This window comes from Acomys minous (genome assembly GCF_964271855.1).
Source record: "Acomys minous genome assembly, chromosome: 11".
NCBI lineage: Eukaryota > Metazoa > Chordata > Mammalia > Rodentia > Muridae > Acomys > Acomys minous.
This window is the reverse complement of record NC_140492.1, coordinates 67,447,209-67,471,151: the sequence shown is the minus strand read 5'-3', so window position 1 is coordinate 67,471,151 and position 23,943 is coordinate 67,447,209. Positions and strand designations below refer to the sequence as shown.

The following is a 23,943-nucleotide window of genomic DNA, read 5'->3' as shown; positions in this document are numbered from 1 at the left end:
ACAAGTGCATGTGTAAGACTTGCACTTCCATTATATGTATATTCTATGGCAAAACAAAACATTGTCACCAGGTGTTGAACTAGGAAGCAGCATAATGATGTCTGCCATTACTTTGGAATGTATCAAAAAAGATAAACTGTTAAATGAGTGGTGACTGGCTAGACGGGTGGGTCTTTAATGGAACAAATGCAGCAAGCCCACTGCAGGCAGGAGCCACTGGGTGGGTGCACGGCTGTCACACAAGGAGGGAGCAAAAGGGCAGTTTTCATCTCTAGAGACAAAGGGAGACCTTACGTGGGGGGGGGGGTGACTTACCTACAGCCATGTAGTGGGCATCAAAGCCTGTGAATCGTTCCTCATTGGAGAAATCTGACCGGAAAGTGACAGACATGAAGGAGCCAGGGGAAAGAACCACTTCCTGGCCGGGGGTCTGCTCTGTGTCAGTGGTCTCCCTGCCACAGAAGGTGGCCAGCACCTGGTCTTCAGTTTCTACCTTAGGGGTGAAAGTGAAAAGGAAGAAAGTGAGTGCCTTCCCATGTCAGCCTCTCTCTGGCTCTATAAGAAAACGGAGGACAGGGCTGTCCACGAGCAGATGAGGCGGCCTGGGAAGCTCAAAGAGAGGGAGCTAGAACTCTCAGACGTGAGGGAGAAATGGGTAGCAACCACCCGATCAGTTTCATTTGCTCTGTTTCGTCCCTCCAGTAGGCATCTGCTGTTTGTCATTCTTATCATCATCCGGATGAGTTATTCATTGAGAACAACTCAATGGAGACTTTAAAAAAGAGCCAGATAACCTCACAGACGGATTCCATACGCAACCGGAACCTAGCCACACTTTCAGGGAAAAGAAATGTTATACACAATAGGTCATTCACACGGCACCCAGTGTGTGCCTGCCACTCAACAGAGCCCGAGATGGGGCGAGGGAAGATGAACAAAGCTCAGGGTTATTCACGGGACAGCAGCGTTTGGACAAACAGACACAAGTGGAGCTGTGACAGTTGTGACAAGCGAATTCACAGCAGCAGTCAGGAGGTGAAGGGGTCCTGGTGTAACACGCTACAGAATATTAAGAGTGTTTTGTTTTTAATAGCCTTTGCCCCAGTGCATGGAATAGAACCTGGCCCACAGTTACTTACCCAATAAATATTTGTTAACAAGAACTAAAACTCCCAGACGCATTATGAGGACTACGAGGAGCCAGGGAGCTGGTGAGAACTGGAGGAGGAGGCTGTGTTTGAAAGGATGCTGCAGCTCATTGTGGTTGACCTTTGGTGACGTCAATGCTGTGAGTGGAAGCCACTGAAGTTTCTTGAAGGAGAAGTCATGTGCTCATAACTATATTTAATAGGTAGTCCTGAACATTTTAGAAACTGTCTTTTGGAAGCATCCAGAAATTGCATGCATGTGCTCATGCTGAAATCAGATGCAAAACTGTCCTACTTTATAAAAGAATTCCTTACTTTGGAAGGGCCAGAGACTCTGCAAATTTGGAAAACAAAGCAGAAGCAATCTGTGGCTCATCGAAAGCTGACTTTCAGTGTCTGGTTGGTTTATTTGAATATGCACATTCACCTATCTTCCTTATTCCTAATGTATTATCTCACAGCTCACTTGATTCCTTTAAGCTTGTATTTCTGTTTGTAACATCTGCACCGATGTTTTAACCCAAGCTATGGGAGAAAATCCCGTAGAGAATGGAAGTCACCAAAAGAGAAATTCTCAAACGCTGCCTGTCCCAAGCGGCTTCTAATAAATCCATTGTCCTGTTCCTAAGCGTAGTATGGCAGAATATCTTGACATTTGACACTTCCGTTTTGAAACTAATGGTTTATTTATTTAAAATAAGAAGGCAAGCAATTTGCCCTGGCAGCAAGACACAAGGACAATTAATCACTAATGTTGGGAACTGAAGTGTAAACAGAAGATGAGCCAAGGGCCTTGCTATTTGTTCGTTGTCTCTGCAGATAGCAGCCGTCTCCCGCAGCCCCCCAACTGCAGAATGTCTCCTTCTTTACACAGCTGATCCGCCACTCCTCAGCCTTCCAGCTGCTATGCTGTTGTGGTTAGTGGGGCGTCCCAGATACTGAAGGGTTTCTAGCAGTAATCCCTAAGATTCGCTTCCATTAGGTAGAGTGTTTCCTTTCAAAAGAGGATTCTCTGTGAATCACCGTTTTCTTAAGTCAAATACATTAAGCTTGCCTCGGTGAGCTCGCCAATGTCAGATGCCAGGACACTCCATTACTGTGGGACTCTTGGGGATACTAGCCCATGTACTGTTTGCCCTGTGTGGAACACTGCTCCCTATGCATCTTTGCAGTTTTTACATCTTCATTATGAAGTGTTCGATTTTGTGTATAGTAGCAGCCTTACTTTCTGACTGATGATTTTTAATATTTTATAAATTAGAACTGATTTGTACTGCGCATGCTAGAATTTAATAGAAAGGAGACAGAATAGATCTAGAAGAAGGATTAAGGGGAGAGAGTCTTCAGTGGGAAACTTTAAAAAAAAAAAAACCCAGCCAGGCAGTGGTGACACACGCCTTTAATCCCAGCACCCGGGAGGCAGAAGCAGGTGGATCCCTGTGAGTTCGAGGCCAGCCTGGTCTACAAAGTGAGTCCAGGACAGCCAAGACTACACAGAGAGACCCGGTCTCAAAAAAACTAAACTAAACAAAACAAAACAAACAAACAAACAAACAAACAAAAAGCCAGTGTTCTGACTTGGTATCAGTGGTTTGGAGTACTGTATGAGTGTAGAACTGTACACATCCCAACACACAGATCTAGGCTGCCTGGTAAAGACACAATTATTTATGAACCATCCTGACACACTTGAAAATTCATTACCAATGAGCTGTTGGGGCCTTAAGCAATAAGAGTTCCAGCACAGAAACCTTCCTGCAGCCTGGCAGCCCCACTGGCTCTTGGATTTTGGAATGCGGGGAGCACAGGCTCTTTCAAGGAAAATCAACTACAAATCGTCTGGAATACAGATCTACTGAGGCCCTAGAAGGAGTTTCCCCATTCCTTGCAACTTCTGGGATTAAGGCAACTTTCACGATAATAAGCAGTCATCACCTGCAGGGCCACGCCAACCTAGAGAACAGGGATGCACACTCGAGCAGAAAGCCAAGAACACTGAGTCATGGACACTTTTAGAAGCAGACAAGAGATCCAGCCTGCAGCCCAGAATAGAAGCTGAACACACTGCTGGTGAGGCGGACCTGCAAGAGACTGAGTCCCTTCCAGAGGAAGCTAAGACCCAGAAGGGAAGTGACTTCAGAAAAACAGAGAGCATGAGCACTTCTGATACCATGTTTTGCTTTAGACACAGTTCTGGGACTCACGGAGAAGCCATCAACACAAAGGAGCGCGACACAGAATGTGCCAAAAGGACACAGACACTTGGCCAAATGATTTTTACTGGCTCAAGCGCCTCTTGATACTTTATCTTGGGTTCATAGGTTTTTCACCCAGAGAGAATGTAGCTCAGTGACAGATCATGCCATAACCTAAATAAAAGGCTCAGTGGCCCTGGTAACCCCACTGTTACATTATAGAGTGCTGCAAGACCATTTATTTGCCTCTGAGGAGAGCAAGACTGAGCCGTGGCTTCTGGTTTAACTGTCCTTGCGTCATCCTACCATTGTGGCGGAGGTAAGTTTAAAGTAAGAACATGAAGTTCATAACCAGAGGCCCCTGTAGCAGAGGACCACACGCTCTCCATTTCCCATTTCTGATGACGGCAACCATGTTGTTGTAAGCTATTGTTATTTAGGGCACCGGCGTGTGGTTGTGTGTCATCAGTTTGGCTTCTTTTAACTCCACTGCATAGAAACTTCTGTCCTGAGCTCTGTCTGGGCTACCATATGAAGGATGTTAAAAACGACTTATTCTGTGATATGAGCTAATAGGCACGCCCCCTGCCTCTGAAGATGTGAAATTTAGTAGGAAAATAATCTAAGTGCTCAAATGGGTGAGCTCTTATCGCCAAGGTGTAATAACTGCCCAGTGAAAGATGGGCAGCCTCGGGCTTTGAAGAAGAAAAACATATGTAACTAGCTGAGAGGCTCCAGGAAATATGTAGGAGCTAAAGACAGTTCAGTTGTAGAGCACTTTGTCCAGCATGTGCAAGGTGGTGAGTTCGATTCCTGGGACTACTACAGCAAGAAAAAGGAGGAGAAAGAAAGAAAACACTCAGAAAGAGAAAAGACATCCTTACAACCCAGAAGTGTCAGATGCGCAGGAATTAGGTAGCAGAGGGAGGTGGGGGGGGGGCAGGGGGAGGTGGGGGGCAGGGGGCTGGGCAGCAGAGAACATCCAGGCCCAGTGAAGACTTAGGGTGTTCTGGGTGTCAATCAAATGTACACCTCCATACCCCAAGCACTGTGTCAGAAGGGGTTCTGTTGTACAGAGGACTAGGCAACATATCTCAGGAGAGAGCCTAGTCTTGTTTTCCATAATCTTTTTCTAAATACAAACCTCCCAGAGAAAGCTGAGGCAGACACCCAGAAGCTGGGTAAATCTTCAGAAAAGACAGCTAAGGGCTTGCTTGCATGTGTGCAGATGTGTTGCACTAGCTTTATTTAGAACACTTGGGAGACAGCATGTCAGGAGCCGGTGTTCTTGCTCTACAGGCAAAGGAAGGGAAGCCTAGATAATTTTAGTGACCAGGCCATCAAAAATAGGAACCAGTGAGTGATGTATGGTCTAGTGCTAGGTGAACGTAGGGAGCCATAGGTCCAGGCCCAGAATTATAACAAGAAAATTCTCCTGTGCTCGCCCAACTCCCTTTGAGTGACTCATATCCAAACCAGAGCTACTTTAAGACCAGCAGACAAAGAAAACCTCTCCCACTGTCTAGAATCTTGGATTGTGCTTGTCATTACTCCCAACCTATACCAGAACTCTTCTGAATTCTACTCTGGGCCTTCTGAAGAATGTTTCATACTTATTTTAGGTACAAATCAGCATCCGTGCTGGAATATCGGGGCCTAGGATCTCCTTCCCGAATTCTAAGATGGCCCCAAGAGAAACTTGTGCCAATTTGAAAGGCAGTAACTGTATTTTTTGTTTGTTTGTTTGTTTTGTTTTTTGTTTTTTCGAGACAAGGTTTCTCTGTGTAGCCTTGGCTGTCCTGGACTCACTTTGTAGACCAGGCTGGCCTCGAACTCACAGCGACCCGCCTGCCCCTGCCTCCCGAGTGCTGGGATTAAAGGCGTGCGCCACCACCGCCCGGCTGAAAGGCAGTAATTGTAAAGATTGTTTTGGATGGATGGAGAAAACCCAGCCAGTCCTAACTTGTCTTCTTGAGAATTCCTCCACTCTACCCCCAGCTCTCCCTTCCCACAGACCAACAGTGGTCCATGCCTGCCATCAGATATGTGAACACAGACCCATAAAGGTGCTGTCTTCTTTGAGCCAAGAGCTCTAGGGGCCCCTAGTTAGATTCCTTTGCAGTTGTCCACCTTGCCACCGGTGCCAGGGATTTAGGAGGACTGTCACTCCCTCTGTGGCCCTCTCACTTTCCCTTCCCACCATTTACTCCCCGAGCTCTTCCTACAGCGAGCTCTAACATTCATGATCTCAGTGACCACAGAGACTGGTTCAACTCTCTTGATGGAACAGACTAATTCAAACTGGCGCGTCCCCCTTAAAGTCTCTCTTGAGCCTTCTAGGTGTGATAACATAGTTCTTCCTGCAAGACTAGAATACTTGAATGTCAGAAAACAACGCCCATTACCCTTTGGTTTGGGGATTGCCTCATATAATGAACTCTAGAACTGAATGGTAAGGAAAGCACCGTAGAAGTCTCTCGAAAAAGACCACATGAGCTCTGTCATGGTGAATCGATTGGCAAAACAGCTGTGGCAGCTGTGGAGATGGGGCATCGGCACAGCAGCAGTGCTCCTGGTTAAGGACACACCGAGGAGGCAGACACCGCATGTGGGCATGCACTGTTGGCTTCGTGCGCCACAGTCATCAGGAAGCAGGTGTCTACAAGTGTGGGGACTTAGAGGGGGCAGGGATGGGGCTGGGAACTGATCTTTTTTACTAGACAGAAAAAAACTAGCTGCAAGATAAAGGTGAGGTCAGAGGTGTGCCGCTTCCGCCTGTGTGTTAAGCTCTGAAGGACTCGAGGTGGAGTCTGGAACTCCTTATCATCCAAACCAGAAGTCAGCTACGAAGCTTATGGATTCTGAAGCGCTTTCCAAGGTGCAAAAGCCAACTTGGCAAACTGCTCAGGCTGCTATTGTTTGCTGTTTGTTGTTGTTTGTATGAAGAACTGTAGAGGCTCAAGAGAGACTTTATGGGGGATGCGCCGGCTTGAACTGGAAATGAAGGGACAAGAGATGAGGCCTTGAGTTCAAGGTTCCAATGCACAGAAAGCCCGTGGAGAGCCCTCAGCTACAAACATGAACTCTGTCGTAGGGGAAGGGGCGGGTTTCTCTGAAGGTGAAGTTGGCGGAAGCAGACAAGCAGCGGACTGGGAACCATATTCAGACAGCAGAACTGGCTCGATCCAGGAAGTACTCCCAAGCTCTTGAACAGACAATACGGAACTGATTGCTCTTACTTCCATTGCTATGTGCCACTTATTCTTCCAACACAAAGAGATTCAGACACTGGGCCTGTGGGGGGGTAAATAACTTCCCCAGCAGGTTCAGAGATCTATGGCAAAGAAAAGCTGTGCACAAGGGGCTGCTGCCAACAGTTCATCTGTACCTAGACCTGGTTTAGATCAAAAGGCCCTGAACTTCAAGCCTGATCCCACAATGCACTTAGGTGACAGTGTGAAATTGTATCCAGTGTGCAGAACAGGCATGGATGGTTTTGCTCCTAGACTGTGCTCTATTGTTTCCCAAAGCACCTGCAACCGTCTCTTCTATTCATGCACAAAGAGCCTTCTGCCCTGTGACTTTGCCCATCCTGGGCTGAGCTGGTGACTTGTGCTGACAAAAGCGCATTGTGTGTTCGAAGGGACACGCCTTCTCTGAGCTCAGGCCACACAGTCTTGTAGCTGTTGACAGATTCTTTGCTTGTCTCAGCTTTGGTAAAGCTTCTCAGTTTTCTGCCAGGCCCTGTGCGCAAAATCCACTACTAGCAAGGAGCTCCCTCTAGGCAGTTTCTAAAGGACTCCTCTCCCTGTGCCGCCCACTGTTCCCTAGTGATGTCTCAGCAGCCTGGTCTGCCTTCACCAACTAGCTTGTTAGATCAGTTTAGCCACTGTAAACCCTGATGTTTGCTACTAACAGTTATTCTGCTCTGTGGATTTCTACCTGTGTGGTCTGTATCTGAAATACTAGTAGTTAAATTTGTATTAACTTAATAAACATTAGGGAGCCAGTAGTTAATGGAGAATTTGCAAAGACCTGGAAATATTCTCAGGAAATTTTTAGCAAGTAAAACCCCCATTACTGCAGTCCTTACATGGGTGTGATGTTCCTGAGTACAGCCTACATGCCAGTCTTTCAATGTTCCTCCTCCTCCTCCTCTTCTTCCTCCTTCTTTTTGGTTTTTTCAAGACAAGGTTTCTCTGTGTAACCCTGGCTGTCCTGGAATTCACTCTGTAGACCAGGCTGGCCTCAAACTCAAAGAGATCCACCTGCCTCTGCCTCCTGAGTGCTGGGACTAAGGGTGTGTGCCATCACTACCCCAGCATAATATTCTTGTTTGTTAATTGATTCTTTTCCTTAAAAACTATTATTTCACATGTAGAATTCCGCTCTGATGTTGCCACAAGAAAAAGCCTTAGGAGACCTATTGGAGTGATGTAGGTCAGAGATGAGTTGTCTAAGTGAGAGTTCCAGGTGAGCGTGTGAGGTCATTTTGTACCTTTGAGCTTCGGGGAATCTCTGAATGCTGTTGATGCCTCGTTGGCCCTAAGCTAGCACAGCACAGCACAGCACGGTTCCACTTAGTCCAGATCAAATCCCTCACCAGACGACTGATGCTGTTTAGCTAGGAAGGGCTGGGGTGGTTCATTACACGGAGAAAGAGAACTTGTAGGGGACAGAGCTGTGGCAGAAGTGTTTGGGGACAATTAGTAGGTCTGGCATTTGTGAGTGGATGGACTTATGGTGTGTGACAGTCTAATAGGTTCATGGAATCTTGAAAGTCACCTGCTCTTTATCTTTATCTTTTTCTACACCTTTAACCAAAACAAAAATCAAAACCAAAGCAAAACAAATGATCACCTCTACCCTAGCCTCCCAGTAAATAAGAAACTTGGTGCTTTCCAAGTTACAAAGTCATTCCGTGTTCTTATACATGGTGATCTAACCTTGGGAGAAAGAGTCAAGCATGGTATATATGGTGTGTGTGTGCAGTGATATATATGTGTTTGTGTGTGTGTGTGTAAATTCCAACTAATTTAGTAAACATTAGGGAGCCATTAGTTGTTGTCACATTAAGGGAGAATGTAAAATGACCTGGAGATAGAAAGCCTTAGCAAAGGGAAACTATATAATGTGGTGTGATCACACAAACACTGACCACACACACTGAGAGTGCAAAGCAGGAGGAGTTAATGCCAAACTATAGGTGATTCTTTGCTTTTAGAACTGAAAAAGAAACTTCAGCTTAAAGATACATTGCTCTAGTAAGCCAGACTCAAATGGCAAATATTTAGTATATTTCTCTTAATATGCAGAATCTAGATTTAATAAAAAATAACTCAATGGACACAAAAGTATAATGAGGGCATTTGGTGAGAAGTAGGGGACCACCTTTACCTCCAGAGGCCAGGCAAGTGGATGATACTCCAATCCTGCTACTTTAGCAGGTGGCTTCAAATTTCAGTTAAAGATCATGGGCCGAAGCAAATTAAGTGTGCCCAACCAGCAGACAAGGACCTTAGCCTGGAGTGAAAGGGGGCGGCTCGTGCCCTGCTGGCACATGAACAGTACATGGAAAATGCTCCTGAAAGCCATGCCTGTGAAACAACACAGCTGGCAGATGGAAAGTTTCAGTTGACCTCACATAGATATGCTGAGAGATTGATGCTTCAGTCCTCGACCACATCATGTGGCCTTGAGAAATAAGTGACAGGCGGGAGTGGTGGCCCATGCAGGAGGATCCCTGTGAGTTCCAGGCCAGAAGTCACACAGTGAGTTCCAGGACAAGGAGAGCCACATTGTGAAACAACCCCATCTCAACAAAAACAAACAAACAAACAAACAAACAAACAAACAAAGTGGTGATTCATCCTTATTCTAGTGGGGCATTTTTATCTCTGACTTACTGCCTCCTAGACAGGATCCTGTAAGGAGGGTAACTCAGGCAGACATCACAGGTTTGAGTCTAGAGAGGTCATATGAATTCCCTACGGCCACACAGCTTATGAGTTATTTCCCACTGAGATAAAATTCACATGTCCTGACTTTCATCTCTGGCCAAATAATAAGAATCAGACAATTATGTAGACTTCAGAGCTGGAAAAGAGAGTCCAAAGATAGTCAATGTGTGCACCTTTTTATTTCCTAGGTTGGGAAGCTGAGACCAGTTCAAAGTTACGCCACAGTGGCCCAGGTGTACCGATCCTTCCAGGACAGTAGTCTTGTTTTACAGCTAATCATGGTAAAACCCCTTAACAGAGCTTGATAGTACCATAAGAAGGTCCCGTCTGCGTGCAAAGGGCAGACATCATCAAGAATGGGGAGTGGGGCAGGGCTGATAAAGAGCTCCTAGGTCCTGAGAGTCTGTGGGTGCCCCTGGTGCCAGGAAGGATGGCAAACTGAAGAGACCAGCATGTACAGGGAGAGAAGAAAGGATTGGCAGGGGAGGAGTCTGGCCCCGAGCCTAGGAACTGGCATCCAGGCATCCCGCAGGTGGGAACCAGCCATGCCCCCACATCGCAGGCTGCAGTGGGGGCAGCAGAGGGGCTCCTGGTGCTGTAGCTGGGGTGGAAGGCCAAGGGAGGATTTACAATCCCTGTAGCTGGTGAATGGCTGTGACTCCTCCAGCCCACCTCTTCCTGCATTGGGGATTGCTCATTCATATGCAAATCCCATTAGTGTAGAGAGGCTGGGCCCCACAGCTCTGTGCAGGAAAATAGCTTGGGGAGAAGAAAAAAAACAAAGGATAGTTGTGTTCCCCAACTGGGGCTGCAAGGGTTAAGGTACCTCACAGTCTGGACTGCGGGTAGGGTGGCAGGGTGGCCGGGCAGGAGGTGGTGAGCATCCTTTCTTTGAGCAGCATCCCAGGCAGTTTGCAGTAATGTATGAGCTATTGTGTTCACTGTCAGAGCTCAGAAGTCTGTTCCAACCAACCACATTTATACCCTCAAATCTTTGTATAGAGAGCCTTCAGGGGCACTGAAAATATGGATCCGGGGGCCGTGTGTCCTTGTCACAGCCTTGTCACACTCTCTCTACTCAAATTACTGCCATGTTGTGCTGTGAATCTGGAAATGCCTATTGGCTTACAAGAGCCAACATTCAACTTTGCTACAATTTTGCTCTAATTGTCAAACAGCCACACAGCCATCCTTAAGGGCTAAGTTCCCCGCGCCCAAAATTACGATTAAACAAACCATATTATAAATAAATGAGCTCTATGAAAACTCATCATTTCTAAATTATTTTAGCATTGTTTTATCATTGTCACTGGGGTTTCAATGTCCTGTATTAAAAAAAAGAAAGATGTGCCAAGGTCCCTCTCCTGCCTGTCCTATGCTCCTCACTTTCCTTCACTTACATGTATCATTGTTTCCAGACGTCAGCTTTCTAGAACATAGGATCTGGACATTGATATTGTCCTTCACTTGCCAAGGCACAGGAGACAGAGGGTGTAGGGGCAGCTGTCATGTGTTTTCTTCCCTGACAGCATCTTGCAGGAGCCCTGTTTCCTAGCCTCCCTCCCTGGCCTTCTCTGTACCTTCTTGCCACCCCTCACTTCTAATTCCTTCTTTATACACGCCAGCCGGTTCCCTGCACGGGTCTTTGTGATGCCTGTTCCCTCTGAGCTGGATGCTTTTTCTCCAGGAATCTCCAGACTAAGAAGATCCTCGTTGTTTTCTCTGCTCAAATATTCTCTTCACAACGAGGCTTCCTTGCCTGCCCTGTTCAAGGAGCCCTCCTCAGCCTCTGCAGGACCCCTATACTGCCTCGAATTTGTTTCTCTGCCCATCTGCTCATTACTTATTAAATAAAATATGGATTATTGCTGCTTATTGTCTAGTCACTCAACGCAAATGTGAGGCCCAACTTCTGTACCTTATAAACTGTGGCTACATAGCATTTCCTGAATGGACATCTTTTCCTACTTTCTCTTCTCTCCTGTAAGGAAAGTTTAAAATCTGCCCCTCCCCCCTTTTTTTTAACCAAGAAGTTTCCTGTGGACACACAAGTACACAGGTGTGCACTCTGTACACTGCACATCAGAGCACACGCAGGAGGTGTGCACTCTGTACACCATGCCCCAGAGAGAACATCTACCACACACACACACACACACACACACACACACACACACACACACGCCCATTCACACTCACTTCCCTTCCCTAGAGCAAGCGTGAGGCCCTTCCCTCTGTTTCTCATCACCCTAGAGTCTGTGCTGTTTGCATTTCCTGCTTAAAATAAGATTTGGTCACACTTTTCTGAAGCTCATTTTCACCTTCTAGCTCTCTTCACTTAGCAGGAATTGGTATTTGGGGCCCAGCGCCCTGGGAGGGAAGAATCGTGCTGAGAGCACAATTACAACGCAAGGGAAACCTTCATCACTTCTCATTTCCTTCAGAGGCCAAAGCCTTCTGTCTACTCCCAGAGACTGAACAGAGAGACTTCAGTACATGGGGTCAGCAGGGCCTGACGGTCGTGGGCATGTTGTAAGTAAACAGACAGCTGTAATGAGCTCGGCAGTGGAGGTCAGAGGACTTCTGTCTTAATTGTGCAGCAGGATGCACACTGACCCATGTGGCTTGGGGGAAAGGAGCACTGGACTGGCTCTCAGACCGGCAAAAATGGGAAGGGCATGGCGAAGCCAGCTGGTGCACTTCGCTCACTGAGAACGTGGCAGCCCAGAATGCACCGGTAATTTACCAGAAGTCGTACCCTGAGCCAGTGGGTGGGTTCTAGCATCGTGTTCTTTCGTCCATACAGTTGCCTGGAGACTTGAGCCTTTTCTGTCCTACCCAGGACAGTGATGCTACTAGAGAAAACTCAGACCCAGCCTTGGACTCCTGGGGCTGGCTGTCTAGCGGGAGTGCCTTGGAACGCATGCACCGCAGATGTCAGCTGAGCAACCGAGCACTTCCCATCCTTGGTACCAGAGGCTTCTCTCCTTGCTTCTTAAAAACAATTTTCCTCTCAAAGCCAGGATAAAAGACAATGTTATTTGACAGAATATGGACAAAAGAGGAACCCTCAGAACCCCTGTTGCCATTTCACAAATTTGGCTAAAATACCACAGCAGGCTAACTGTTGCCTTAGCAATAAATGCTTGGCTGAGAAACAAGCCTAGGTCCCTTCTGGGCGAGAGGCTACCTTGAGAGGCGCTCCACAGGGGACCAGAACCACGTCTTGGGCATGCAAAGGAACTGAGACTCGGTTTTTCCAGAGAGACTTGGGTAGTTCTGTCTGTGCCTCAGTTTCCTTCTCTGTAAGATAAGTATAACAATACCTGTTTTTTTTCCAATTCCATGAGAAGAAGAATTACATGTGGCAGTAGTTTAGAACTGCTGTAAAGGTTGTGATGCTAAACGCACAGTTCCCGGCATTTACACAGTCCCTTCAAAGCACTTGGAAGGAGTTCCCCTGAAAACACCAGGTGACTCGGCAAGGCAGAGAACAGAGGAGGAGGCTTACATTCAGCCGCTGATGCCAGGTGAGCCCAATGCTATCTGGCTAGCAACGCTGCCACGCCCACCTTCCTTAGCTATGATGCATTGGACAGATGTCTTAGAAGCATTTCCCATCAATTTAAAAGGGTACCATGGAAGAAGCACTTGCGCTAGGGGGAGGTGGTAGTAGGACCTGATCCTAGGTCTCAGAGTTTCTGAAACCTGGACACAAACCACTGAGTCTGACAGCCATTTTCAGCACACGCCACATAAGACTACCCCACCTCAAGCTGTCAGAAAGACACTGTGCCCCACTCTGGAGTTTTAAAGAGCTGACAACAAGCCCAAGCTAAGGGAGCAGAAGAAGCTTGGCCAAGGGGTCTCACGCATAGTGGCTCAGTTAATTTTATCCTTATGCCTGGTTAAGCCCCATCCTAAAAGGCAGATTAGCACTTCCAGTTGTGTTCCAGACTCAGTGCTCTTCAACACACCCCATGCCCTCTAAGCTCCCTGGTCCCTGCATGCCCCTGATCTCCATGCCTTGGAAAGTGGGTAAGTGTGTGGTGAGAACCTGGGTTAGAAGTGCTCACTCCCCCTTCCTCTCCTCTGACCACTCATCTTCTGTGCTGCACGGCCTGTGCTTCCAAAGCATTCTTTAGGGACCACGAGCTTCCTCCAGACACAGGTTCCATCCATCCATCTATCCATCCATCCATCCGTCCATCCATCACATCTGCACTCAAGCTAGCCAATGAGTTTCTATGATGGCCTGTGCCTAACTCCTGTGTTTACATATCTAGGTCAAAATTACACAGACACGCCTATGACTATGTCACCTCCACATCCTCTGTCCCCAAACAGTTCATAGCTTTCCTACTGGAAAGACTCAAATGCCAGATGATGCCACATTGAGCGCATTAAGGCTGAAGCAAAAGACTTTTCTTTAGATGGAAACATATTTTGCACATTAAATGCAGATGGACTTTCTTCAATCCACAAAGAATGTTTTCAAATAATCTTCCATGAAATATATGCCTTCTCAGGCACTTCTCTGTTTCCTATTTTTGGTAGACTCACTGGAGGGGAAAGTTTCGCATTCTTTACTATGAAGGAAGTAAGGGCACAAGCAAGATATGAGAAAGCTTTGGCAGTGCATGCAGAAGGGTCCATGGGGAGTGGGGAGCCCTAACTGTACGGTCCACACTACAGGGTACCAGGGTTTGTCTCTCAATATTGCCAGATTTTTTCAGGGAAACCAGGAGTTTTGTGTGAGATCACAAGTTTGATGTTGATGTCATTTCCTTTTTGTTGTTACTGGTTTTCTTTTTCAAAGCAGAGTGAGCTCACCCAAAACTGTCGAACAAAATACAGTAAAGAGCTAATTCTGCCTTTTGATCACTCTTTATGACCATGGGTGTGCAATGCTTAAGTCCCCAGATCAATTCAACCAATCTGTCACTTGTCTGTCACTTTAGATGGCCATGTTTAAACCAGGATTTACTAGATATTTTCTTAGTCCCTCCCAACATAATTGGTGTAAGCCTTTCTTGTGTATCTCCCTCTGTCAATTCTGATGACTCTTGTTCTCACCATGACATCCTTTTCAATCTCTGTTCCATGGTTATCAGCTGACACATTCCATTCCTGGAACCTCAATACTGAGCTTCTAGTAACCCTTAAGAAATTATCTCAAACTCCGAGATCTTTCTGACTACACAGAAGTGACCAGTCACACACATATATGTGTTGCCTTACGTTTCTGGTGTGTGTTTTAAATTTTTAATTATGTAATTGTCTTATTACATAAAATCATGGATTCCCAGAGGGTGGGACTATAATGCTTAACTGTGGGCACCCAGTTTTGGTAGTGATCATCTTAGGGATAAGTCATCTACAGAATCCTTGGGCATGAGGAAGAAAGTGGGTAGGTACTGAGAGAATGTGAGAATGGCACCAGCAGGGGGACACGTGAAGATGATCCCTCTGAATATCTACAGAAGATAGACTCATAAGAGAAGCTGATATCTAGCTGATATTTAGGAGAATGTTGCAATGTACCGGGTAAACTGATGAGGGACCAGGGGCTAAGGTGCTCATGGTGGAAAGGACATGAGAGATGCTTGTTATTTAGGGGTGCAGGGTTAACAGAAGAACAGTCACACGGCACCTTATGGGTACTTAGTAGGCACCAACTGAGCTTTGGGGGAGGCAGTTAGGAGAAAGAGCAATGTGGAGGGACACATACACACACACACACACACACACAGACACGGGTGGGAGAGGCTGATCTGAAGTGCCACCAGCCTTCTATTTCTTAAGCAGATGGAACATGAAATGGGAGGTGTGAAGTTCATTGCCTGGAGGCTTGCATTTCTACAAATCTCACCTCGTGACTCCTTCATAAGCAAGTCATGTGATCTGATGCTCAGTTAAACTTACTTTACTGCATTTTCTGGGGGAAATCCTGTATTTTTTGGCTGTAATTCAACTATAAGAGAGTTTTAACAGTTTCATTATAGGCAACACATGCTACATATCGCAACTTAAAGGATAGGCATTCATAAGATGGGACTCTCCTATAGATTGATTAATTTAAAGAAGAGAAGATAGACATTATTTTTTTTTTTATAACAGGGTCTCTACCTAACTCTGACTGGCCTGGAATAAGATATACAAGGCTGCCTCAAACTCACAGAGATTCACCTGCCTTTGCCTCTTGCATGGTGGAATTAAAGGTATGTATCACCACTCCTGGCAAGACCAACAATTTTCTGATGTAGATTCTGCTCTAGGCCCGATTGGGCCAATGATCTACCGTTTCCCAATCTTTTGACATGACAATGATGACGATGATGACAATGATGGTGGTGACGGAGCTAGGTCTCAGGTCTTTGAATACTGAGCTTAGGTGGACCTTATAGACCACGTAAGTCAACTCCATGATTGACAAGGGATGGGAGGATGGGGAAAGAGCGATTCCTTCTAGATGAAGCCACTTGCCAAAGGCTAATGTAATAGTGTAGAATAGCAAGTACAGCTGAGGCTTCTGACCCCAGTGCGCAGCATCTGGTGCCGGGTCCTTCGTCTGCGGCACCCACCAGCTGTGACTCATATGCCTCCTCTGTGCACCGCAGGACTCCACAATGGCAGCACATTCCGAGGAAGCAGATGCTGCTGTGCAGATGTGCACGTGTCTTGAAGACTGAGGACTGCGGGCAAGCAGGCTGCAGGGGAATGGCCGTAACTGTGAGCATCCGGTCCGCAGCTTTGAGGTCCTGTCTTTCTTCCTGGCTGATGACACTCAGTGTCAGCGGTTCCCTCGTGGTCACCCTGGTGAGCTTGAGCAGGCAGGGAGGATCACGGGTGTGCTTTGGACTGAAAAGGCTTCTACCATTTGACTGTGAGGACAATTCAGCCATGGAGCAAAAAAGCCTCGAAATAGTTCAGGATATTATCCTGCCAAAGGAAGCTGATGATAGTTTAAATTATTTGGTCATGAACAGCAGTGGTGTGCTTTGTTTACAAGTTTGATTCGAATAGTGTATTACTAAAGCATTCCCCTGAAAATTGTAGGCTCTAAATAGAGTGCTGATGGCCTTTGGACTTGGAGAATTGGCTAAGTAGGATAATGAAGACTTGGAGGGGTCATCTGGAAAATTCTGGCCCAGAATTTAAGGGACAATAGGGGTCATCATCTCATCCCACATTTTGGTCCATCAGTTTCCTCCAGTCTGCAACATTTCTCTGTCCTGAAGCAAGCTCCTTAAGATGTGAAAGTAAGCAATTGCACAAGGTTCAGGAAGTTACTGAAACTAGCAAGACTCATGAGGCCTTGCTGGGTGGAAGAGAGCCTCCCATCGTCTGAGTTGCCAGAAGGGTCTCTCCAGCCTGTCTCTGACAGTTTGCAAGTCACACTGGGGCCCCAGAATGCAGCTTTCATGAACTGTCATTCTGGTTGAGAGGGTTTTTGGGGGTCCAGCTGCCTTTGAGTCATTGTGAGTTACGCCTTTTCCCCATCCTTCTGTAAGGAGCCCCAGTGAACGCACTGGTCCATCAACTTGGACTTTGGTAGAATCATTTCTTTGGTTAGTTGTGGGCTCCCATCAGGGAGAGTAGACATCATCAGTCCGTATATCCCTGGGAAAAGTGATGCAATTCCTCATTGAACAGATGAACAAATAGGATTTTGGGGAGTGGTATTGACTTCTCCTGGAGCCACGGGGTGGCATGTTTGGGCTTGCATTCAGATTGAAAGAGAAGAAATTCTCTCTCATTCAAAGTAAAAACATAAAATAGAAAGAAAAGAGATGTCCTGGGACCTGGAGGTTGTGGAGGAAGCTAGGACAGGAAACAGGTTTCAATTCTGTGTGAGGCTTCTGGACTTGAGAGTTGAAAGGCAGAGTATTAGTGTCCCCTTGAACTCTGACGTCCAGTCTCTTCTTCCAGCCTACGGGAGCTATACTGCAGCTGCAAATTCAAGCACTGGGCCTCAACGTGCTGTAGTTTGGTCAAGGGCAGTGAGTGAGCAGAGGAACTTTAAGGTCACCTAAACCCAAGCATTTCCACAGCTGTGTCTTTCTATGTTGGGCCAAATTTAAGGATTATTAGGACACGGTCATCAGAGAGACAACACTTAAACCGCAGTAACATTTAGCCTAATCCTGTCCGATGTAAAGACACGGACCTGTAGAGGCCCCGGAGGTTAACGTTTGTGCGTTCGTATCTCAGAGCAAAACTCTATTACACATGTCTCTGTCTGTGGGAGCGCCAGCGGCCAGCAGATGTGGCAGCAGCATCTTGAAGCTGGAGGCCTGTTCCTGTCTCAAGGCTGCCAGAACCTCTGCAGGGAACTTACACTGATATGAGGAGGGAGTTCTAGAGAGCCAGCCATGCAAGCAGACTCTCCCCCTCCATAGGAGTTCCTCTCCTCATAGAAATTAGACAAATGTGTCTGTTTCACGAAGGTCAGCAGCTCACTCTGCAAGTTGCCTCAGGTACATTTATGAGTGCCCAGAACCCATGTCTTCTAGGCTTCTAGGCTTCTTGGGGTGTCAGATCTTTTGCAACCTAATGATCATATTATGCATAGCGCAGGGCATCCGGATAATGGCAAGACCTTATACAGCAATGGCTCTGGGATGGTGTTCGGATCTGTAGACAGTTTTGGTTGTGACAATGAGGTGGAATAGCCACTGACACCTAACGCGTAGAGGCCAGGGGACCTGCTAAAAATCCTTCGGTATCAAAGACCCTCTTCCTCAGAAACGGTGTCAACAGTGCTGAGATTGAGAGCCGAGACACGGAACACCGTGTGAGCATTTGATGCCACACTAATGCTCTACATATCAAACGGGCTGCAGTCGGGGAGGGGGCCACAGTTCCCCCATACATTTCCTGTGTCTCTTGTAATCTTCTGTCCCCTGGGACTCAGGGGAGCACAGCTCATGAGCCGTTCAGTGTAGTCAGACAAGCATGGGGTTCAAATTCACAGGACACGGGTTGGGAACTCGATCTGCCATCTTCCGGATGGATTGCCTTGAGCCACTTAGCCTTTCTGCATTTGTTTTTGCTGTGAAATAGGATAGGAGTTCATGCCCCATAAAATGTGTCTGCCAGTTGAATGAGATGGTTTATACAGTATAAAGTGTGAATTCCCTACTTGGCTGCTGATCGGATATTCTGGTGAATACCAGGTTAGCTGACACTGAATGACAAATTGTGGGGAAATAAGAGTAGACTAGTGGCAAGAGCGTAAAAAGCTGACTCTAGAGTTATTTGGTGAGAACCTTTTCCAGGAAGTCAAAGAGAGCTAAGTAGGGGTGTTTCATGGGGCCAGAGAGATGGCTCAGTGGTTAAGAGCACTTGTTGCTCTTCCGGAAGCCCACCTGTACCCCCAGTTCTAGGGACCCTAATGTATTCTCTTAGCCTCTGTGGGCACTGCACACATGTAGTGCACTTATACACATACAGGCAAATCACTATACACATAAAATAAATAAATACATAAATACTATAAAAAGGTAGATTTTTCAGTTTTCATAACTTTTTGAAGTAGGTGCTACCGTAATAAACTTGATGTCTTAGAATATTTTTTGAACCTTTTCAGACCCATTTTATTATTATTAATATCTTTTGAAGACACAATCTGAGTTGTTCCAAGGCTTTGACCTCACTGTTGCCCCGACCCTACCTTCTGTGTCCTGGAGTCACAGACATGAATGCCTAGTTTAGACCTACTTTACAACCAGAACTGCCCACCCATGGCAATTCCAGGGAATTTTGTCTGTGTGTAGTGATACTCAGCTGCTCTCCCTGCACATTTTTAATATTTCCCACTAACATGGGCGTGAACTTTGCTAATAAAATACAAACATTTGACATGATATTCAAAACCCTCAGAACCGCACTAGCCCTCCCTTCGAGCTCTGCCTCTTGCTGTTGACTGCTGCATAGCCTAAAGTCCTAAGCATTTGATTAGTATTTGAGGAATCTGGCAGTTCTTTCTAATATCTCATTATCAGGCATAATTATGATTCTCTGTGATTACTGCTTATTCTTGGGTCTGTACTTAGTCTTGGGATGTTATAGCAGAGGCTATTGGATATATTACAGGTATTGAAAATAGAGTGGGGGGGCAGTGGAAGCTGTTGTGTCTAGCTGAATCATGCCACCAGCTCTCATGACTCAAACCTGGCATACTACTCCCATTGTATTTTTCGTTGCAACATCTGCTTGTGTGTCTTCCTCACTAGATGCAACCCCATGAGGGTAAAAATGGTACCTAATCAGTTTCCCGCGAGAGAACATTGGAGGTCTTACCTTCACATAGTCATATTCACAAAGATAGGAGGATTCCAAGTTGAAATGCATGAAGTAAAGCTTGATCCGGAAGCCCTCCGGGACAGTGATATTCCAAGTCACCTCAGAGTCACTCGGATAGGAGTCTGGATAGCCAGGCGACTGGATCTGGCCGAACATTTCATTTAGCTCCACAGTATGGGCCGAAATCTCCGACAGGGCGAGCCACAGAGCATGGTAGAGTAGGAGCCGCCTGAAAGACACAAAGGAGGTTTTGCTCACGTTGATGATTAATATGGCCCCGACACCAAGCTAAGTATCTGCTCTCACTACTTCTCTCCTCGGGGTCTTGCTCACCTGGTCCGTACGACCTTTGGAGAAAGTAACTAGATGATTCCTAAGGTTGCTTTTAGCTTTGTCGTTTGAAAAGCTGATGTGCATACTGAAGATTTTTAGAGAGTTTCAAGCTGGAGACTCTGAAACGTGCTCTCTTACTCTTGAAAGAGTAATATTATACCTGGGTGATAACTGTATTACTTCTCTGGCTGCATTTCACTTAAGAGCCTTAAATTCTTTATGAATTTTAAAAATACATGCAATAATAATGGAAACATTGGGATAAATCTCAAACTCTGTGATAGAGTCTACAGACATTGAACACATTCAATATTCTTCTTCTTCTTCTTCTTCTTCTTCTTCTTCTTCTTCTTCTTCTTCTTCTTCTTCTCCTTCTCCTTCTTCTTCTTTTTCTTCTTCTTCTTTTTGGTTTTTTGAGACCAGGTTTCTCTGTGTAGCCTTGGCTGTCCCGGACTCACTTTGTAGACCAGGCTGGCCTCAAACTCACAGTGTTCGGCCTGCCTCTGCCTGCCGAGTGCTGGGATTAAAGGCGTGTGCCACCATGCCTGATGACATTCAATATTCAGAAAAAATTTTGGTTACTACCAAGCCAGTAAACGCATACAAAACCTTAGATAGAGACAGAACAGACCAAATAATTCTTGGTGAGTGTTTTTCTAGAGCAATCAAAAGTTTATCATTCATTTCTGGAGAAATGAAAAGTAATGGACTGCTGAGAGAGTTGCAAGAGGGGGGCGTGGAAAACACAGTATCAAACATGGGTGATGCAATAGTGAGGCAGGATCACTAAGGCTGAGCAGTCTTAACAGTCAGGTCACAGCATAGCATTTCCCCAGCAAGACACAAGGTCCTTGAACCCAAACATCTCAAGCCTGACTCCTTAGCTGCTCTTCTAACAGGGTCCCCTGACCACTTTTGCTCCTGTGGGGGCATGTGCACATGTGTGGAGGCATTGTTCCTCAGGAGCCATCTACCCTGTATTTGGAGGTAGCCTCTCTTTCTGGGACTTGCTCACTGATTAGGTTAGGCTGGCTAGCCAATGAGCCTCGGGGATCACCCCACCTTTGCCTCCCCAAGTCTGGAATAATAAGCTAGTGTCCTTGCCTCACTTAATTTGTGGGCTCTGGGGACGGAATGCAGGTCCACACGGTTGCATGGGAAGCATGCGCTGTGGAACTCCTCGAGCTTCCATTTTTTTGTTTCCTTTTTTTCTGCCATTAACTAACTAACTAGTTAATTACTTAACTTTACAGGCTGATCAGGACTTCTTCTCCTTCCTCTCCCCCTAGTCCCTCCCTCTCACCTCCCATCCCTCAGTGCCCCTCCCCCCTTCTGCTTAGAGAAGGGGAGGCATCCCATAGATATCACCCCCTCCCTGGCATATCAGATTGTAGTAGGACTGGGCTTATCGTCTTCAGTTGAGGCCAGACACGGCTGTCCAGTCAGGGGAAAGGGATCCAAAGGCAGGCAACAGAGTCAGAGACAAGGCCGTACTGCTGTGAACGCAACCAATCTCCTCTGATTTCCTTTCCTGCTGTGGCTGCCGGCCACTTCCCTGAGCCTGAAATCCTACCCGCTCCTCTTTGCTTTGACATGACATGTACTAGTCACCAAGCCCTATTGATTCTGCTTCTTATGCTTTAGAAATCGATCTCTCTCATCTCCAATCAATTACTTCATTTAAAACTGTCACCATGACCTCAGTGATCTTCCTGTCCCCTTTCTCCTGGATTACTCCTTTTCTCCTGAAGTTGGCCCTCTAACATAGAGAGGACCCTGTTGCCTAGGAACAGCATCTGCTCCTTAGGTGCCTGGCCAGACCCTTTGCAGTCTGATGCTCATCTTCCTCTCTAGTCCCCCTCAAGACCCCTCGTGGCTTTCCCCAGGCCTCAGCCACACTATACGCATGTTCTGCCCATCCGCCACATTCACTTTTTATTCCCCCCAGCTATGAATATCCATCTTCCAGCCTCCATTGCTGGAGTATGCCTCTTTTGGAGCAGCTAGCTCACTGCTCTGCTTCCAGCACAGCCTCTAGAACTGAATGCTCCTGAAGCTAATCCCAGTTCCTCCATTGTAAACACCTCGGGAACTTGCCTCTCTGTTCTCCGGTCCATTGATACATAGATGGGGTTATCATTCCTCATTTGGAGTGTTCCCGTCATCGTGAAAGATGATGTGTGTAAAGTATTTAGGAGGGTAGTCTGGCATACAATAGATGTCAATGAACAAGTAGCAGAAAGGCCATGGAGACAGAGTTTTAAATAACCTAAGAAGCCAATGCTAGGGACCTCTGTGAAGAACCTGGATTAACAGTTACGCCTTTGTTAATCAGAAAGTCAGTTCTGTGCCAAAACCTCCTCCCTTGTACTCTCAGACGCAGATCTGTATATGTATACTTATGAATTTTTCAGTGTGAAAACAATGAATAACTACATGTTCAGATTATCTAGTATTTTATGTCATAGTTACATAACAGCAAACAGAATATATATATATATATATATGGATATATAATGTGATATTAGCATGGATGTCTATGGAATGGGAAAGTGAATGTCTTAATTTTGTGTGTGTAAAGTGTTACATTGAAGGGCTGCAGAGAGGGTAGTTAAGTGCACTTGCTGCTCTTGGAGAGACCCGGGTGCCATTTTCAGCACCCACATCAGATGGCTAACAAGTATTTGTAACCCAGGAGGAGTGTATACTCCTTTCTGGCCTGCACAGGCACCTGCACACATTGGACACATACAGACAAGGTGGACACACATACAAGTAAATAAAAACTTCAAAAGATAATACATCGATTATGCACTGAATTGACCCACAAAGAAAAATAACATTAGTTTAAAATTTCCCCAAGGCCCCTACAATTGCAACATGTGGGATGGCAGTAAGAAAACAGCATGTTTTAATCCAGGGGCCAAAGTCAATATTGTTCTACACCAATCTATAAAGGAAAGGCTTTGGAGGGTAGAGAAAGGCAAAGGCACATGTCCCAGTTACCTGGTGAATTCAGGGGAAAACTGAATTTAGAAACTAACTTTCAGGGCACAGGTACCCCATTTCTGAGTGAGGAAATATACTTTTGTTACCAGAGTTGAGAGTGCCCAGCAAGGAAGAACAGGTTCAACTCCAGGCCTTGGCTTTTTTTTTTTCCTCCTACCCACTTTAGGGAAGTTGGGGGAAGGGACACACCCTCCACTGGTTTCTTCATCTCATACTTAGTAACAGTAGTGACTTCTCCACAGGAGCATTAGAACAAGCTCTAAATATCCAGCCCTAGGCAAAGGCTGCCTCTGACAGCTCCATCAGGCCCCTTCCTGGAAGGCACGAGCTCTGACCCCCGAGCCTGATTTCCCTGCAATAGTGACAACCGGATTACACTATTACACAACGGCTGAAAGGTCAACTTTCTCCACTGCTCCTTTTTCCAGAACACACAAGAGGTGAAAGTCTCCTCAGTCCATGACTGCTGAGGCTGCCAGCCCAGGCCTCAGTGCTGTGTGTGGTAGGCAGCCGGTGAGTGTGCCTGAAAGGCCCACAGAGCGTTCTGTCCTTTGCATCTCACAGATGCAGACACAGGGATCGGTTGTCTCCATTCATGTGAGAGGCTGAAACATATGCCTGCTTGCTTGCTTGCCTTAGGGGCTGCGAATCAATGGATGTACGTGGCAGCTTGCATTTCTCACCACACTCTTGGTTTGGCTTCTCACGCGCCAGGCACCGGCTGTACAAATCCCTGACACCTGTTATCTCTCCTCCGGTTGATCAAAAAGTTGGGCTACATTTGCTGGAAATGTCAGAAGTGATGTAGAGAGCTGGGATTTCAGTCTCCGTGCTAAGAGCAGGCTATCAGGGATGCATAAAGAATGCCGTGTGTGTCAGATTGTGGGTTGAATGGGTGCTCCCTAGCATCTCCACTCACTCCTCCCCACCCCACTTCCATGTGCTCACCACCAACACTCCATTTTTAAGATTCAGAGTTGGAAGTGACTA

General features: G+C 46.4%; 1 protein-coding gene across 3 annotated transcripts in view; it reads right to left on the bottom strand.

The window, feature by feature from the left end:
• Window positions 1-23,943, bottom strand: part of MASP1 (MBL associated serine protease 1) — a 70,073-nt gene that overhangs the window by 43,534 nt on the left and 2,596 nt on the right. For all 3 annotated transcript variants that reach the window (XM_084800594.1, XM_084800593.1, XM_084800595.1), the window contains exons 2-3: window positions 19,609-19,840; window positions 316-493 (exon numbers count right to left, since the gene is read on the bottom strand). In XM_084800594.1, coding sequence (XP_084656720.1) covers window positions 316-493; window positions 19,609-19,840 — 410 coding nt within the window. The remainder of the gene's footprint in view (window positions 1-315; window positions 494-19,608; window positions 19,841-23,943) is intronic.